The 19,240-nt window shown below is 37.6% G+C and overlaps 4 protein-coding genes across 5 annotated transcripts in view; all 4 read left to right on the top strand.

Annotated features, from left to right (window-relative positions):
* LOC131793486 (glycine dehydrogenase (decarboxylating), mitochondrial) overlaps positions 1-19,240 on the top strand; it is a 202,057-nt gene that overhangs the window by 151,204 nt on the left and 31,613 nt on the right. The window lies entirely within an intron of this gene.
* Positions 7,139-13,523, top strand: LOC136277098 (doublesex- and mab-3-related transcription factor dmd-4-like). Of its 2 annotated transcripts, none has more exons than XM_066158769.1 (3): positions 7,139-7,457; positions 9,377-9,447; positions 12,225-13,523. In XM_066158769.1, the coding sequence occupies exons 1-3, from the start codon at positions 7,229-7,231 to the stop codon at positions 12,348-12,350; spliced, it is 426 nt and encodes a 141-aa protein (XP_066014866.1). In that variant the 5' UTR covers positions 7,139-7,228; the 3' UTR covers positions 12,351-13,523. The 2 variants fall into 2 exon arrangements, 1 of the variants encoding a protein (XP_066014866.1); XR_010715785.1 differs by lacking the exon at positions 7,139-7,457 and adding an exon at positions 8,330-8,904 and having other exon boundaries at positions 12,225-12,292.
* On the top strand, positions 9,508-12,218 carry LOC131780768 (uncharacterized). Its single transcript, XM_066158767.1, has one exon. The coding sequence runs from the start codon at positions 10,298-10,300 to the stop codon at positions 11,087-11,089; it is 792 nt and encodes a 263-aa protein (XP_066014864.1). The 5' UTR covers positions 9,508-10,297; the 3' UTR covers positions 11,090-12,218.
* Positions 13,837-18,903, top strand: LOC131780745 (doublesex- and mab-3-related transcription factor A2). The gene is made up of 2 exons (XM_059097347.2): positions 13,837-14,345; positions 17,882-18,903. The coding sequence occupies exons 1-2, from the start codon at positions 13,874-13,876 to the stop codon at positions 18,601-18,603; spliced, it is 1,194 nt and encodes a 397-aa protein (XP_058953330.2). The 5' UTR covers positions 13,837-13,873; the 3' UTR covers positions 18,604-18,903.

Here is a 19,240-nt window from a genome sequence, read left to right as displayed (position 1 = left end):
AACGCATAGGAAGAATGAAAGACGCCCTCATTCACCTGCCACATGTGTTATCATCAAAATAATTAAAATTCTTATCATCATTTTTTTGAGTTGGCATTTGAAAGTCTGATGTTAATTAATCATAAAGAAATAGAGGTAGAGTTTATCGTTAGATAAGAGCATTGGTAAAGTCACTTGGTATCGTTGAAAAAAAAGAAATATTTTAAAAAGGGCAATATATTGGGAAATTTCAATTTCAAAACATTTTCTGCATCATGATAAACGTTTCAGCCTGCATTTACCACGGGCAAGTTTTGATCTCTAACGTCTGCAACTGACAGAATCACTTTTGGAAAATTCAGGATAAACTCTATATTTATTCTTTAAAAAATTCGTTTTCGTCAATTGCTGTTTGCCCAAAGAAAACATTGATCGCACTATGAAATAATACTGCTACAGATGTCTTCACATTTTCCTCCGATCAAAATGCAAATTCATACCTATGTTAATCTTTACCGGGAACTGAACACGAACGGTTTTGCCGCACACCCTAGTTTAGCGATAAAAGTTCCCCTTTATTCTAAATAACCAGGGATATAGTTTCCCCTATGGGAAGAGGGCCAGTGTATAGTTCATGATGTTTTATATGCTCATGCAAATGCTCATGGCGAGGCTCACCATAGGATTAGCTTTAAAGTTATAAACAAAGGATGAAATTTCACAGAATTGCTTATTCCGTAGGATGCCCGAGGCATATCAAGGTAAAAATCCGGCTACGTTTCTTTTTCATTCCGTAGACAAATTTCAAAGCTAGCCAACAGGGATGCGTAATTTTTTTAATCGATTTTTATGTTTTCGATTGGAGTGATCAGAAGCGACAAAGACTCCAAAAATTTCCCACAATGATTTCTTGGGCTGATCTAATTGACTAATCAAAGTGGTTTTCTGTAACTGCACAATTTCTTCCAATGCTACACTCAGTAGCAAACGCATCACACGGAATCGCCTTTAGCCGTCTTGTTAATTAAGAAAGGATTCCTGATATGAGCAATAGTAATGCAAAGCGCACCCAGGAACTCCCGCAGAAAAATATACCAAGTTTTCACAGCCTGTTAGCCTGTTTCATGTGTGCGCGTCATGTATCGTGTTTTCAAAAGCAGACTCTACGTTCTATCACCCACGTGTAACGAAGACATAGTCTGATCAATGATGCATCTTTGAAAGTCGCGTCTTTTTTTGCGAACATTCTGCTTGTATGAATACAATTCATGCATTAATCAGAACTGTAACAAAATTCTCGAGCGTGATTTGTGATCACAAACCCGCTTTTAGTGCTAATAGGATAGTGTACGCGTCATGCTTGAAATTGGCTCTAACTTGGTGTAGAAGACAAAGTAAAGTCACAATAGCATTTCATCACAACCGGGAATAACAAAACAATGAAAACAATGGCCTAATAATGTGTCTTCTACAACAAGTAAGAGCCTTGAAATTGGACAATACAGTAGGACAGTTAAAAGGACAGTTAACAAGTCATCTCGACAGAACGCGTCATGTGCGCGCGCTTTTGTCTAATACTTCGCCGTGTCAACTGTTGTTATTGTTGTTGCTGTTGTTTTTATGAAAACGTATGGCCGATGTCTATTTGCTTCCTCAAATTTTGTCATAGTTTTGATGAATTAGTAACAGGACCTTAAATCATCCAATTCTGTTTGTAATCATGCTCGTGATTACAGACCGAATTGGACTCCACTCGGTCTATTCCCATTAATAGCTTAATGTATTGGGATAGGATCAGGAAATTAATATTTAAATTCAATTCAATTCAATTCTCTTGCCCTTCAAAAGGAATCATCCCTCCATCCACCGTTCAAACTCTTGTATCGTTGTGTGGCAGCAACTGATCTGTTGTTTGGCCTCGGTACTCAGCCTCTCGCTGCTACTTAAAAACGAAAACCGGAGTCTCGATACGCAAGGGACGGTGGCTTCATATCAAGTTATGCATTTTTTCATATCAAGTTATGCAATTTTTTCCCTGCAGCGATGAACATCGCCAGCTTGTGGTTTAATATTCTCACTTTGCCGAAGCTGAGAATGATTCAAATCTTCACACTAGTGATACTAACTATAAATCAACCCCATAAGATATTTTTTTCAGTGTAATTGAAGAAGGATTCTTGGTCGCGTTGTAAAATAACAATAGGGACCTTAAGATACTAGGACGGGAAGATAGGACGGCGACGGCACAGGAAGAGTAAAACTGGGACGAGTCCCGTCGTGCCCGCCAAAAACAAAATACTTAAGCGGGTGGTATTTTCGTGTATTTTTCGCTTTATAACAGCAATGGCATCCTTTAAAGACGCTAGGAATCTTCTCCTGGAAAGCTATAATGATGGCATGGTAGATATGATAAATTTATTTTCTTGTATGAAGGAAACTTCTCGAAGAATCCAGAATTTCTATACGAAGAGTACGAAATGTTCGACTTGGAGGAGGTTGTAATGATCTCGGACTGCCCGCTTGTCAACTTAAAAGTACACTTGCTGAATTTTGTTTTAAGTATTCGGCGACCTCTTCCCTCTCAGTTCCTCTTTCCACTGCACCCTTTTTCGTCCCAGTAAAGGGATCTACAACCAATATTTCTCCGCATAACATCTCGTCGTTAACAGCATTCTACACCGTTGGCTTCCTGAAGATCATAATCAAAATAAATTCTTGAATAAAACGGAATATGTGAATCCGGACTGAAATGTTTCATTACAGTACAACTCAACAAGAGGTAAACAACAATTATCGAGTTGTGTAAATTTTACTTAACATCAGTTTATCCTTCTGTTTTCTTCTCTCCAATCGATATGACCATTTGATTACTATAAGAATTCTTCAACTTTTCATATTTACACTGATTTACTTTCCTTCGCAGTCGTTAACGTTTGCGCGGGAGCTTCCGTAGTGGCGACTGAAACAACAAACAAATACACAATGAATACATTTAAAAACATTTTTACCTATTTGAAGTCATTTACAATAAAAGCACGAAAAATATGATGTTTATAAACATCACCATCAGTATATCTGAAAATAAAATCAGCTACAACGTTTTTCAAGCCAAAACAAGATACAAAATACTCACGTTCTCGCCACGACGGCGGAACTCATTAAATGGCGTCGTCAACGAGACTACAAAGGCAAACACGCGGTACAGGAGCTCTCGTGCGCATGCTTGCTAATGCGAATTTACTTCCGGTAGCCGTCCTGGTTCCTCCCGTCCTGCTATCTTAAGGTCCCTCGTGTGTAGTTAACGACTGAGTGGGAGGCCGCTCGTATAAATATTTTAACTCTGGGGCATGAATAACGGACCGTAAAGAATGACAGCTGTCATGCTGCGCTTATTATGGAAGCAGTATTTTGAAAACGGCGCTAAAAGATATTCAGGAGTGGTGTCTGATTCATCTCTTGTTCTCTTGTTTACAAAAAAGATTGAAAAAACTGCTCCCCTAAATTTCGCCGTAGGTCTTGCCAGAAAAATAATCAGTATTTCTCTTTTTTTTTTTGTTCCTCCTGTTCGTGAGTTAAAATAAGAGAGCATGTGAAACGTTTTAACGATAATATTTTCAAAAAGTTCAACAAGACCCGCGTCGAGAAATTGGAATCTAAAAAATGTCTGATGGCGTTGGTTTCGCTGAGGCCTGCCGAGGGTTAAGCAATAATTATTACAGTTTTACGTGTCAAAGATAAAAATACTAAACATGGTACCCCTCTGTCCTTAAGATAAATAAAAAAATTCCATACATATATAATAACGTAAGATTACACAGCTTTAAACTTCAACAACGCGAATGCTAATTTATCGAGCAAGTGATTTAATTGTTAACAAAAGCCTGCTGTACAACATAACAACAATTCAGGAAAAATTTCGTCAATAGCCATTTGAAGCGAGTTCGAGTAGAGGGAAGCAAACGGAAGAAGACGAAAACAAAGTTCACGTGATTTCTCGTTTTGGCTAGCAACTTAAAAGTAGCAGTGTATGGTAACGAAGCGTGAAGTTGGCGAGCCTGATAATCTAATAAGTCCGTAGTTGCTGAACCGACAATTTACATTTCACGACCCACTCTTTATAGTAGGCTAAAAAAAATGACAAATGATGGTAACCTTTTTTCTTTTATTTTTTTTGTCAACAGTATCTACACTAGTGATAAGTGCTCTATCTCATTTGAAAGAGGACAAAATTAGCTTTTCAGAAAAAATATATTTTGCCTCCAAAAATCCATGGATTTTAAATCATGCTAAGAAAATGGCATACAATTTGCATAAATTATTGTACAACTTTTGACTTTGAAACAGCCTGAGCCTGAATGGATTGGAGTTAAAAGGAAACATTTCTTAGATAAAATATTCCTTATCTTATGGGCAAGACATCCAGAGACTCTGGCTGAAAAAGAACAAATACGGAATTAATTATCATCAAAATTTGAACTGTGAATTAAGTGATACCCAAATAATACAAAGTAATGAGGCAAAAATTAACTTAAGAGGTTCCTTGTTATATGGGCAACATCTCCATAAAAAATTGGTTGGAAGATAACAAATCTGAGATGTGTTACACATATCTAGGGCATAGGGTAAAATATGGACTGAACCATTTTTTGGACCATTTTTTGGACTATTTTTTGGACCATTTTTTTGGACCATTTTATAGGGGGAAGCACACCATTAGTACTCAGGGAGGGGTGGGGATGCAGTCTACTAGTACTGAGGGAGGGATGGAAGGCAGAGTGTTATTACTCAGGGAGGGGTGAGAGAAGGACTTTTCGTAGGCAGGGAGGGGTGAGAGGTGGATGTAATAGTAAACACTACTTGTTAATGGAGCTTTTACTCGATCGTACAAATTATCTTCATCGGTTTTTCGACTGACTTTTTGAATTTTCTTCATTTTTGTCGTCCTGCGAAAGCGAAACTGCCACATGAACACTGGACTTTGATTTCTATTGAAAATATCATCGCGTTTAAGATTCTCTACTGTTGAGTTATGCCTGTGCCTTTTGAGTCGACATGTGTACCATTAGTTGCTTCACGTTTCCCTTTGTGTATACAGTATGTAATTGCTAAATTTATCTATCTTCCTTTTGTCATTCATCTTATCAGACGAGATCACGAAATTTCCGGTGCTTAGCCCTTAACTTAGCAGCATATAGAATTCACGAGCGCTTTTGCAATTTCAACGTTTATACTTTTATTATATGAAATAATCAGCAAACGATTTCGAAGAGGAATCCATATTCTCGATTCGAGCAAAAGCACTGCTGTACTTGTAGTATGGGAAAGCGCAAATATCGATTTCATCTGTTTCGCAAGCAAAGGAGTTAATCACCAACACCGGAAATAGCGACCATGCATTCCTCGCGACTCCCTTACGTTTGTTTTCCAATTTGCTCGGGCCGCTGCCAATCACTTCTACGTAACCTGCCAAGTGGAAGTACGGTGGCTACTGTTGCTTGCCGATATTTTCCGTCGGCAAAACGTAGAAGTCAGTAAATGTGACCGATTCTGCCCGGAAAATTTTATTGTCTGGAGCTTGGATATGTCAGGAGAGTTTCATTGACAGCTGGATTAATTACACCCCATGTTGTGAAACCATTATGAAGACATCGCGCTTTACTTCGCTTTTTTTGTCACATACAAAAAGAGAAACGCGAGGCAACTGAAAGATGATTCATGCGAACCCGTCGGTTACACCTCTCCCTGCCTAGCAATAGTCCTTCTCTCACCCCTCCCTGAGTAATAACACTCTGCCTTCCACCCCTCCCTAAGTACTAGTAGACTGCATCCCACCCCTCCCTGAGTACTAATGGTGTGCTTCCCCCGATAAAATGGTCCAAAATATGGTCCAAAAAATAGTCCAAAAAATAGTCCAAAAAATGGTCCAAAAAATGGTCCAAAAAATGGTCCAGTCCATATTTTACCTTATGCCCATATCTAGTGAACACAAAGTAAATTGAAATAGCTGTATATCAAAAGCCTTTCACTTGCAATACACCACCAGTATTTTCAAGAGTAAACAATTCAGAAGTGAAATGCCCAAATTTACTAATCCCTCTTGAAGTCTACAGTGCAACAATTGGAACTATAGTTCATTGTTTGAAGATTGACATACTGACTAATTAGTCTGACTTTATCTTATCATCACCCCAAGCCCAAATTTACTAATCCCTCTTGAAGTCTACAGTGCAACCATTGGAACTATATTTCTTTGTTTGACTTCTGAAATTTTGCCTTGAAACAGGGACAAATGAGATAATCAACCTCAAAATACATAAAGCGTAACATATATATAAAGCCTTTCACTTGCAATGCACCACCAGTATTTTCAAGAGTAGACAATTCAGAAGTGAAACCGGAAACTGTCATTTTATATCATTCCACTCATTCTTGAGCATAATTTGTTTCTTTTGTGAATTTTCGGCATGTAACAAGTAGAACCACATCTAAAAAACATACAAAACATATAGGATAATGTACAGGTCGATATATATTCAACTATCGTTTTAAAAATAAAAGATTTTATTTGATTTAATTCGGACGGACACTGCGTCATATTTGTCATCGGCTGATAATTTAGGTCATTGCGTTCTAACATTCCATTGAAGATTATTTTCTCTGTCGCTCAAAAATCATGTTTGTTCATAATATATGTTGCTTTTCATTCCCAAATATACATTTACAGGTTTGTCTCAAGGCAAAAAACAAGGATTCGTGCGCGAAAAGTAAAAGTATATGTTTCAACACCACATGCGTCACGCATTTAAATATCGCAAGAATGTTTACAGATTACTTACCTCGATTCTTCGCTAAGATTTTCCAGTTTTCTATCTATTTCGGATTCCTCACCACTAGAGATACCACCATGCTCACTTCCATCGTCAAAAATCACATCTAAAGCCTTAGCTACGCTGTATCTCTAGCGTTTCGCATCGGACGCCATTATCGCAGACTGAAATCGTACGCAAATAATTTTCGGATCGGGCTCCCGAAGTCACGTTTGATAGTTCGGAGCTAATGTAATTGGCTTAGAATGTTTACATGCTACAGCCGAAATTTCAGAGCGATCGGATGTAATCCGAGCATTTCCGAAGAGGTCAAAGTCATCGCGCAATTTTCCACGATCGGCCCAGGGCCTGACCACAAAGTTAATGCAAAGGCGGTTGAACGTCGCTTTCAGTTACAGAACGTTTTCCCGTAATTCAGAAAAATGTCAAGTCAAGACATTAGTGAGGCACCAACTTCGAAAAAATACTGTAGAAGATGTAAATGTCACGACAAATATTCTACCTTAAAAGGTCATAAGGCTTTTTGTGACTATAAAAACTGCGGATGCGCCAAGTGCATCCTTATACCTCGAACGTCGAAGAAAACACAATCCCAAGACGACGAAGTTATCTTCGTCAAAACCGAAGTGCCTAACGATAAATGCAATGAAGGTGAGTACTGGCACTTTCTATAGGAGTAGTACACCGTCTACATAGAAACAAGGACTCTAAATGAAACGCGATATCGAAAGTGCTTTTGTTTGAATCCTCACTCAGATTTTCCCTTCCTACCAAGCTCGTCGGCTTATTTTGAAACCCATCTGCATTCTTTGTTTTCTGTTTAGCCATCGACGAGTCTTGTCTCAAATTATTTTTATAATTGGATGCTAATAATTCTTCCTGCAATATTGCCTAAAGAGAATGATACAAAATGGGACTTATATTTCGAATAAGTCCGGCTAAATGAACTGTAAGTTAACTATAGTAATCATTTGCTTATTGGAGGTTAAATAATGTGAAATATTTGGCGTCTTCTTGAGTTCGGCTGAAAAGGCTGGGCAAGAAATAATCGTTTAGCTGTACCATCAACCTTCAAACCGTCAAAAACGTACCCGTAGGCAACCGCCAAAAACCAAGAAATCTTAACGGTCATTCATAAATTAAACCGAGTCTGACCACAGGCGGCCCAAGCTCACGTCTCGAGAAAAAGCCAACGATGAATTTATGAACGCGTCACGCGTTGTGTGACTCGGTGTTAAGTTACGGGAGGAACCGTTGAAAATTTGAACACGTTATAAGGCATAGTATGGGGAACGACATATGGTCGATTTACAACGATAAATATTTCGAAATCTGAATATTTTACACGTAAAATCAATAAAAACTTACTCATGCCCTGTGTATCCGTCGTAGTTTCTAGCGATTTCTGCTGTTTTAAGCTTGCTTTACCATCACTATTATTCTTCCTGAACTCTTGCATAAAATTTATTCAACGCGATCTTAGACGGTTTGCTTTCTTTAATAGCCTAGATTCCACAGCCCTAAAGTGTGGTTCAGGGATTAGGAAGGTTTAACAGGCAAATGAGCCTATGACCCCTATCATTGGAAAGTTATGGGCCATTTATAAAACGTTTGGGCCATTAGGGTAAATAAATGGGCCAGTAAAAATTTTAACAAAGGTTTATTGCTTGTGTATTACAGTCTATACCTATATCTGTTTCGTCCGTTTCACGGTCGTTTTCGCTCACAGTATCACGATTCTGCTCCGCTGTTGTGTTGAAAAATGTAGACAACGTTCTCTGCGAGCTGTCCAATCTCAAGATTTTTTTCGGAGGCATGAGGCTAATCGATGCAAATACATTCAAAGCGACGAAAACGCTCGAACTCTGCTCGAAAACGAAAGCACATGGAACTCCGAGCAATAGCCTCGTTTGCATGCAAAGTCCGAGTTCAGAATCTGGGAACAAGAATAAAGCGAGCGTGATCAAACGAGCGAAGGCACCGTAGTTTTTCGCTTGTTTATGTCTCACCAAAGTGAAACTTTTACAAATTACAATCCTTTTCACAAAATAGTTTGTATTTCACTAGCTTTGTGCGGTCAGGGCGTATCACAGGCCCGGTAAGTATTTTTATAATGGGACATTTCGTAGCTTTATGCGCCATACGCGCATGGCGCACGGCCTTCCTAATCCCTGGTGGTTCATGTCGTAGAAATGAAGTCACCTATATAGTCTAGATCTGGAACACGTAGCTCAGTCTATTTTCTTACCGGTTAAAGCAACATCTTGATATAGGCTTGATTTATGTAGACATGCAAAACAGTCTAGTACATTCGAAATGATTACATCATATCCTATTGTTAAATCAACATGGGCGATCAGGCGCACAGCGAGGTAGATAACGGAACACTCTGAACTGAACTAAAACATTACTCTAAACATGTGTCTGAAGGGGGCGTGCAAACGAACAAATCTCTTGTTCAAGAATCTTTAGAAGAAAGCATTCTAAAAGGAAGGTTTTCTCATTGTACGTCCTCGACGAAGGTTTTATCTCTAAAACGACGAACTCTCCTTTCTGAAAATTTCGAGCAGGAAATCAACAAGCCGATGAAGTTAACACCAATGAGGTCACAGGCACAGATCAAGGTCAAAATCAGCCAATGGTAAGTAAGAAAGTGACAGTTAGATTGCCGGTTTTCCTCTTTTTTTCAGCTGAAACACTTAACTTTCTACTCAGCTAGTCAGATGCGTTCCTTACCAAAATATAACTGAAATAAAAACTGAAATTCTTAAAACGAGCCAAGATATCGTTACCTGTAATTTTGGAATTTTTGTAAATGCTACAATTTGAGCCGTGGATTTCCGAGAGGGGCTGGAGAATAGTTGCTCCGGGCTCTCGGCTTAAACGTTTTTCGTTCTCAGTCTATATCAGTCTTCTTCAATCTCTTACCATCATTTCTTTGGTATTCGCGTAGTTTCTCGTGATTATCTTTTCTGGTTTTCTCCGCTGACAGTAGTTGGGTGCTTAAAAAATATCTTAGACAAACAGAGATAAATATTTGTTGCACTTAAATGTAATTTTTATTAATTAAGGACCGTTAAAAAAAAAAAAATCAGCAACCACCGTTACCTTCGATAATCTCAGCAATATTTACGCGTATTTTCTATTTAAGGGAAACATTTCCTTAAAATGTGAGCATTCCAAATTATAAACAATATAAAAAAGTTTGATAAGATGTGGCAAATTATAAGAGGAAATATTCTTTTCTTCTTTAACTTTTGTTCTTTTCTCTCAAATTCGTGTAAATTTAGATTCTTTGGCTTTTTCGGCATAAGGAGCAGTATAAAGAGGTTCTTAATTTTTTGCAGGAACGAATATCGTTTGATATCGATACATTACTGCATGCGTCATGCAAATTTTCCAAACATTTCAATATTACATGTTTATCATGCAAATCGCATGTAAAGGTTTCTGAATGGATTTAGGAGCTTTGAGTGTGTTGAACAGCTCCAATGACCTCCATAATTTTTCTTCTGTATGCCTGTGGCCTCGTCAACAATGCTATCTTGTTTTTCTGGGTTTATTTTTCGTGGTCGACGCCTTACAGGCTGAACAGAATTCTTTTAGTGCAGTTGTCTCTGAACACGTGGAATATCATGGCACATGCGGCAGTTGAGTTCTCACGGCAACATTTTTGGATTGTTTTAGCGAACAGTTTGTCTTTCTTTTCGAATTACTTACTAGCCACGCTGGTTTTATCGACATCATTGGGAAGAACTATGGAACAACGCCTCAAGTCTAAAACGAACGTTGCAATTTTTGTTTTAGTTTCGTCTATATTGTTGGTGTACTATGGGCGTAAATTTGAACTCTGTCAAACTGGGAACTGTTTTAGTCCACATCTCGCCAAAACAGACGACGAACTGGCTATTTTAAAGAGTGAAATGACAATGTTTTACGCTCCTTCAACAGTTATCTTCTTCGGATCGTGGTATCGTGTTTTCCGTTCTTGTAAAAGAGCAGCAAAGAAGGATCGTGCCAAGAACACCATGAAAGAATATATAAAACGTTACTCTTTCTTACTCTCGGACACTGCTGTCTCGTTGTTTTTACTTTATGGTTTAATAGTCATTGATGGAATTTTGTATTTGAACGAGGACAGTGATATCTCTATGACCAATCATTTATGTCGAATGAGCTGTCTACATGCAGAGCTGTTTGTTTTGTTGTCAATGTTTCCAGTTTACATGTATTCTTTTATGAGTCCAAATGATGTAAAACAACCAAGAGAAGAAATTTTTTGACGAAGCAGATAATAAAGCTGAGAATAAAATCGCTAAAAATCAAAAGAAAACCGTTTGAAAGCCGAGATTGGTTTGATTTCACGCTAAACATCATTTTAAAATGACGGCAAAAATTAACACACAGGAAATTCATACAACATCTCGGTAAGTGTTCTTCATTTAGTTATATTAAAACTTTCAAGTAGCCCAGTATTGTGTTTCGGCCAAGAAAATTCTTTGAATTTCAAAAAAAGCAGAAATGGGTAAATGTACAATATGCATGTTTGCTAGAGGACCGAGGTGATTGGGTAAAAACCCGACAGATTTCTTTATTTTGATGCTTTAACAGTCTGCAATATAGAAACCTACCACAAGTTCATTTAGTCATCTTGTGTGAATACTAAAAGACGATGAAATCATGTTCCTCTATTAACATAAAATAGAGCGCTGTATTTTTATCCATTATTTTCACCAGCTTGCCTTAAAAAATCACTCTTCTCGACTAAGGCCCAACTCAAACCAAATCTTAAACATGTTTAAAGGTGCTTTAACATGGCTAAGCTTTGTTTTCTTCATTAAAAAGCTGTTAAAACCGATTTTTTTGACCGCCGCTGAAATTTTTGGACATTGTTTATAACAAGTTAGTGGCCACTTGAAACCGATGAAAAATTAAGTTTTTCATCTCTCTGTTACTGATTTCCATTCAGTTAAATCCGGTTTAGCTTAACATGTTTTTTCTGGTGTGAATAGGGTATCTGGCTTTGAGAATCACAGTGACGTCTGTAACCGAGAATAATAGTACTTCAGACTGTATTTTCTCCATTAAGTGATGAAAAAATACTGACTTGAAATCTTTACAACTACCTATTTTGCTGCTGTACTTTCTTACTGACCATGACCACGTTACTCGTAAGCGAGCTGGCTGCCTTAAGAAGGATAGCGCTTAGTGCAAACAAGACTAATATACCCCATCATTCCATGCGTACCCGGACGTCTCGATCTCGGCTTCGGACATGATGGGTACTAGGCTTTAAAGGAAACGGCAAAAAAGTAGATACGTTGAAAAAAAAATTGAAACGATTTAATACAAGTTGCAATAGTGATTTTTATCTTACGATTACATCATCGTACCTAATATCTGTTTCTTGTATTGCAGGCTACACAAGAAGCACGCGCAAAGATTTTGCAACTTGTCAGAGAGTTGCACGATCTTAAGGAACGTGGTGCGTTAAGCAACGAAGAGTTTGAAGAAAAAAAAGGGGTCATTTTGAGGGATTTTTAATGAAACTGCAGTCCGAGAAATTTACGTTAAGTTGTGATTTCAGCAACAATTTAACGTTTTCGCTCGACTTCTCTATAATTAGATTTGATTAATAAGTATATTGTATTAATAGAAAAAAAAACCAAACAGTAAACACCGTTTTCCCCTATTTCCGTTCAATTCCTTTGTTTTCACCCCAAATAACTCTAACCTTTTTCAATATCCTTTGAAGATTCGAGTTATGGGGATTCGACTGTAGTCCTATATTGACCTAGCTTCATCGGATACAAGGCTTCAAGTGGGGCAAACTTGAATCATGCAGATATAAAAATAAGATATAAACCCTTTACGTCCTACTAGTGACCAAGACAGAATTTCTCCTTACATTATAAGTACAATATCAAGCAGACAAGTAACGAGAATAAAGAAAAATATTAATTAGGGGATTATTGGTTGATCCAATTCCAAAATAACATCAAATAAATTGTGAGGTAGGCAGTAAGAGCTAGAATTTCCGACGAAATCTTGGGAGTTTGAGGCTTAACTCTCTCAATAGTTGTTAACACGGTTGTGACGTTTTAGTTTCGCGCACATTTTTTAGAGATAGTTTATCAAAGCCATAAAGAACTTTTACAATGTAAACAAATTTCCGTCTTCTCGGAATCTGAAAATTGTTTCGAACTGTCCCTAACCACTCGTGTTTAGATGAGGCAATCTGAACATCAAAAATTGTTCCCTGTGGCTAAATTTAAATATGCTTTTAAAAATTACATGTGGTCTAAGATGTAGGTAGTCGCGATTGAATCGCTGCCGATGAACTGTATGACCCACATGATTTGTAATATATGCTCCAGGCCACATGTCTTTTATTTGCAAATTGTAGAAAATGCTAGTGAAAAGGTATGGGAAGAGATCATATTTCGTAACAGTTAAAATGACTCACTAATATATCTACTCGGATTGTTGAGTACACTACAAAAAACTCTGTGAATCGCGAGACAAACGTCGCCGATGAATTTTTTCTCACAATTACCCATTCCCTTTTTTTAATGATCTCTCGTGGTTTGTAAAAGGGGTCACTGAGTAGGCAGACTAATGAAAAAAGTGCGATCCTTCGTCTAAAACACATTTCTTAAGTGTACTGTTTTCAATTATTATAAACGACACGCTTTTGACCACCAAGGAAAGACAGTAAATACAGGGAAATTTTTCAAGTTTCTTTAACGAAAATGATCTCGTTGAACGGTTAGCTGTGTTATTCAATTTTCATTTGAATTAATAAAGGTTCAAAGTAACTTATTAAAATGAAGTGATAATGCCAAATTCCTTCAATATATTTTCGCCAAAGCAAGGAACAGGATCATTACCTTTTGATTGATGCTCTGTTTCGTGTTTTATTTGATTTGACTCTTTAAGCGTTATACACAGAAAGGTTGGATGTAAATATATCATTCACCCTGTTCTCGTTGCAGTTTTTGTTTCCTTTTCAAACAATTATGCAGCGCTGAGGTGCGAAGACCTTTGAACAATACAAACTTGCCAGAATGTCACGTAGACAACTCCTCTGGGTATTGGAAAAATTCAGCCCACGTGAGATCATGGATTTTAATGTTAGTTGTCTTAAAACTAGCGCGCTTGTTCGTGCTTGTAGCGTCCTTGGAAGACGACACAGCCTAAAAATGCACCAACACGAGATAAAAGATGAAGGCCAAGACAGCCCTGCAGATTTGAAACTTCAGAACACGTCAAATCGCAATCCTAAATGTACGCGGTGTAGAAATCATGGCATTTTGTCAGATCTTCGCGGACATAAACACCAGTGTCGCTTCAAAGACTGCTCTTGTATGGACTGTCGAACTGTAGCTGAACGGCAGCGTTTAACGGCTGCCAGGATTGCGCTTTTTCGTCAGCAAAAGGGAAACGAAGCAGACATGATCGTTAACTCGCCAGAATTAGAACAAATGGAAGCTGGTTTATTAAATGGATGGATGAACGGAGAACATGAGCATCGAGACGGTAAGTTTTAAGAACTACTACTATATGCTTAACATTCATATTTATAAAGAGTTGGTTTAAATGCAACCTACTCGAAGAGGAATCTTTTACACCTCTTCCATGCTTGTTTCTGAAGCTGTTACGTAGTTCGATAGCATCAGCATCAATGGTTCTACGATATGCATTTGTTTATGCAACCAACACAATTCTGCGTTCCTTTCGTCAATTCGACAGAGAATGATTCTAACGATGTTTCCCAATCCTGAAAGCATCAATAATTATTTCTTTAGAGCACGTGTTGAAAACAGAAAACATTTGGAGTGCTTCTTGCCGTACAATTTTGTTTGACAAGTCAGGTTCATTTTAAAATGATTATTCTTCGGATTGCAAAATTGTTGCACACTGCCCCTTATCTGACACTTCTGCCTAAAAAAATTAAATTTACACTAAGTGAAATGAGTAAAAAGTTTGTTGTTTTTGAAAGAATCGAATATCATAGCGTTCGAAAAACGTGTGTTTTCTAAAGGAAGTCGCCATTTTGATCGTTTACAAACCGCAAATTTCCGCCATGTGCCCGTCAAAATGACGGGGCTAATGAGATTTATCTTTGAGTACGTTATATATAAAGAGAACTCAAGAATTACTGGCTAAAACTGCCATCGAATGGTTCCTTGAATTCAATCACAAACTAAAGAGGAACATTCAAGCTTTGAATATTCTGTAGATCTTTCTGATCAAGAAGAAAATTCCATCTTCAGGAACAGTCGTTTAATCGTCAAATTTGACCAAAGAAAAATTTTTGTAATCTTGGAATCTAATGTCTGTTATCTATAATAATCGTCCAAGTCAGACACCATTTTTAACTCATTACTGACCTTTTGTAGCGTTCGTTAACTGAAAATTAAAACGTTCTGGACAGCATAGGAAAAATCTCTCGGAAATCGACCCAGGAAAACAAGATTTCGGTTAAACTTCTGATCATTGTACCGACGTACTTGAAGTTAATAATAATGCATTTTTGAAAAGAGTACTACAGACCCTAACTCGCGTACAGTGCGGAAGGTATTCGTAGTCGAGCAGGAAATAACGTTATGCAATCAACTAAGACCGTGAAACGCGCGAAATCTCATCAAGATGTTAGTTAAGTTTACGATATCGAGGTTTTAAAATTCGACGGATAGATCTCTTTGAGCTTTGATGTCCGCTAAGTAAACTGTTTTACAAATGACACAATTGCTTCTCTGTTGTTTCAATTCTTACCGCTGTTCGCGCTAAATTCAAAACAATGCACTTTTAATACTTACGTCGGCATTTTTCATTCCCAATCCACTCTTAGTTTCTTCCGCTTTCTGCAATGCGGCTTCTAAAAGAAATCATTTCGCTGGGTAAAAAGTTAAATTAATAGCGCAGCTTTCAAATTTGGGTACAGTATTTTGCAGAGAAGCTGAACAAGAATGTTATTTTAAATATTGAAAGACAATTGTTTTTCAGTTCATCTACATGGTGGTGTCCTTAAAGAGTGTCTGCAGGGTCCAATTTGTCTTTCAGTATACAAGTTGCGTTCTTCTTTTCAAATATAATTATTTCTTTTGCCTTCTTTTAGTGTTCAGTACCGCCCTTAACTTTAATTAGCTATAGAAAGGAACAGTATTCATTTCAAAAAAAGGAGTCTACTGTTCGCAGCTGTAAGCCAGAAACGCGATGAAGGCAAACAAATTTTATAACAATACATGCGACTAGCCACTAATTGAAGGCACGCTTCGTTGCGTTCATATGATTTTTTTAACCGGAAATATGACGATGCTTTTTAACTTAGAGATTGAAAAGTGAAAACGATGATATTGAGGAGGTATACAAGTGAGCACATGGTCAACGACATATGAAAACGGCTCACCGGAAAGCTTTTTAATCTCTTGATTTGTTCATCTTTACAATCAGTAGCTATTGTTTCAAAATCCCTTTATCGTGCTGTAGCGTAAATCACAAGTGATAGACAACACCCCCGCATTCCTTAAGTTCCTATGGCAATTAATCGTTATTGAAAGCATTCAAGGTGTTCCGGTTCTCTAGATTAAAATTTTATTAATGAATCTCTGTACTCTTCACTTGCCGAAGCCGTGAGAAACTTTTCACAGGAAAACTTTTGATTAACTTTGAAGCGTCACAAACTTTTTGTACGCTCGTTTATCCTGAGAATCCATCCCCAACAAACGTTGGAAACCATGTGGTACAGAGTTCATCACAGAAATTCTTTGTCGGGTAAGCTTTTGCACTATTACAATTTGCTTGAGTTGATTATTACTTCTTTGAGTTATTTAACAAGAACTGAAATGCATCAAGAAGAAATAAGTTGGCGAGTGAGAATTTACGAACAAAACCTAAGAACAATTTTTTTTCTATCTGAAGAACGGGACGTGATAAAAACTAGGACTTACAATTTACACCACTTACAATTAATTTCAAACAGAAAGACAAACAGATAAAACGATGGTCGTTTCAGTGTTGTTTTTTTAGGAAAGTTTTCTCTCGAATTTTTCCAGATATTTTGAAAGATCGCATGGTTTATTGGACTTTTATAATAAATTTCTTAATGCTTTTTTTAGAAATGTAAGTTAAGGTTCTCGATCATTCGTTGTTCGCAGTTACTGTATGAGCTAATAAACTACACGAAGCAAGATTTTTCGTAAAAGGAAAGATTGCTGCTTTAAGGCTTACAGAAAACTTGATCAGACAATGGCGGTCTTTTTTTCGTATAGATTGCTGTAAATTAGTCCACAGCAATAGCAAATGCTTCCGAATGAACTTAGAAACAAATTAAAAGAGAGAGCAGAAAAGTCCTTTTATTTTCTGACGATTGGCTAACGCTCGAAACGTCGCCTGTTGAAGCTATATATGGTGGCCAATTTACATAGTCATCATAGTTGATGACACAAAATTCTTGTAAAATTGTGTCTCTTGAACGCGTCCTGGTTAAACCAGAAGTCAGATTTTATTCTTGGTTACGTTCCTCTCATTGAAACAATAATTCGCTTGTAAAAAAAGTGCTTTCACTTTATTTGGGGGCGCAGAAATATGCATCGCCGTTTGTTTGATTCAAAGTTTTAAAGGTTTCGAATCATGAAACCGTCAGAATTTTGATATCGGAAATCATCGCGCCGATTGTCTGAGCAAATCGAAAATTGTCGAATTCAAAAGTTGAAACTGTTCATCAGAAAAAGAATGAAGTTTTTTTCGTAATTCGAAAGTTCACGAAAATGTGTTAAGGAACAACAAGGGGTAAATTTAAGGTAAATGCTCCTGTCTTATATTTCAAATTTCATATCAGCGTGTGCATGCACTATACTGATAAGGTCGAAGTGCGCTTCATAGCTCCGAACTTCAGGAAGCAGTATTAACTGTAATGGGAAAATAAGCATGGCTCTCGGTTTAGGTTCTTTGCTTGACACTTGGAAATTTGCGTGAGCTTGACAACCTTAACAACCTTGCGTTCAACCTTAACTATTTAGATTGGTAAGTTGTTCTGGAGATTCACTCACTGTGTTTTCCACACAATCTAGGATTATTGAAACGAAAACACAGCGGCGGACGAGATCCCAGTAGTAGTAACAGCCCAGAGAGTTCCGACAGCGATTATGGCGGTGGTATGGCCTCGGCCTCTAAAAGACCTCATGCGGAGTCCCCCTTGACACTTCCTACGGTTATTCCACCGCCGACGGATATCCTGACAAGGGCATTTCCTGGTTTATCGTCCACGGTGCTTGAACACGTGTTAAAAGGCTGTAATGGAAATGTTCTTCAAGCCATTGAAGTAATCGTGCAGTACAACGCAAGCAGATCACATACAAACGGTCTTCTCGGTCAGTCGAATATACTGCAGGCTCAACCTCCGAATGACGCGAATCCCCAAGCTCCTCCACCTCCTCCCCAGGCTTCTCACGTTCCTCCCCCGTCCTCGGCTTCCCTTCCGCCGCTGTTCAAATTTAACTACGTAAATGGACAATATCGTTATCTTATGCCGCCATCTTTGATGCCTCTTACGTCATATATGTTCCCTTCGGCTAACGGCGTCGGACTTCCGTTCCCTCAGTTTCCGGTCGACTTACAGAATCACCAATTCAAGCCGGTTGAAAGTGCACCGGAAGCGGAAGAAAGTGCGAACGGTGACACCAAGCCTGTTGTTAATGCTTATACTTCCGGTGTATGCAAAGGTTGTGGGCAAGAGACTAACCAGGATGAAAATTTATGCGCGAATTGCTCAGCGTCGTTCAATCGAAAGTAAGCAACAATTCAAATTTTCTTCATTAACAATATTTTTTAGAGATTTTCAATAGTTTTTTTTGTTATAAATAATAGAATTTCCAAGGATATGGAATAACATTTTTTAATAAGATTAAATCTTGTAATGTGGAATTTTCACAGTAAAAGTAAATATTGTTTAGAACGCTATTTTTATTGTAAAGCATGCTTTATCATTGTAATGTTTTATTTCAATTTTGCTTGGATATCTGCAAAGAATTTCAAATGTTAAAATTTTCTAGCAAACGATAAGTGTATTTTCAAATGTTAATGTTATCAAGACTAATAATTTTAGAGCATGAATTTGTCTCTTTTTATTTCTCGTACATTTGGATCCAAATATTTGAAACAAATGTCGCTGAACAGTTGAATAAAATCTGTTCATGAGTAGCTTGTAGGAAAAGCGCGATTATATTTGTAAATGATCAAGGCAAACTAGCGCTTTTATGGAAAAAAAATGATTCAATAAACTTGAAGAAAATTGTAAGTTATTCTGGCCTCAGTGTAATTGTTTGGTTAAGACAAAAGTTGCGACACCTATTATAACCGCTTAACTTACAATCTCTCTTGCACCGACTTATTATCACTCCTACCTTAAGTTTTCAAGAAACGATTCAGCG

Source organism: Pocillopora verrucosa, chromosome 12 (assembly GCF_036669915.1).
Source record: "Pocillopora verrucosa isolate sample1 chromosome 12, ASM3666991v2, whole genome shotgun sequence".
In the NCBI taxonomy this organism is placed as follows: domain Eukaryota; kingdom Metazoa; phylum Cnidaria; class Anthozoa; order Scleractinia; family Pocilloporidae; genus Pocillopora; species Pocillopora verrucosa.
This window is presented reverse-complemented; position numbering and strand designations above follow the sequence as displayed.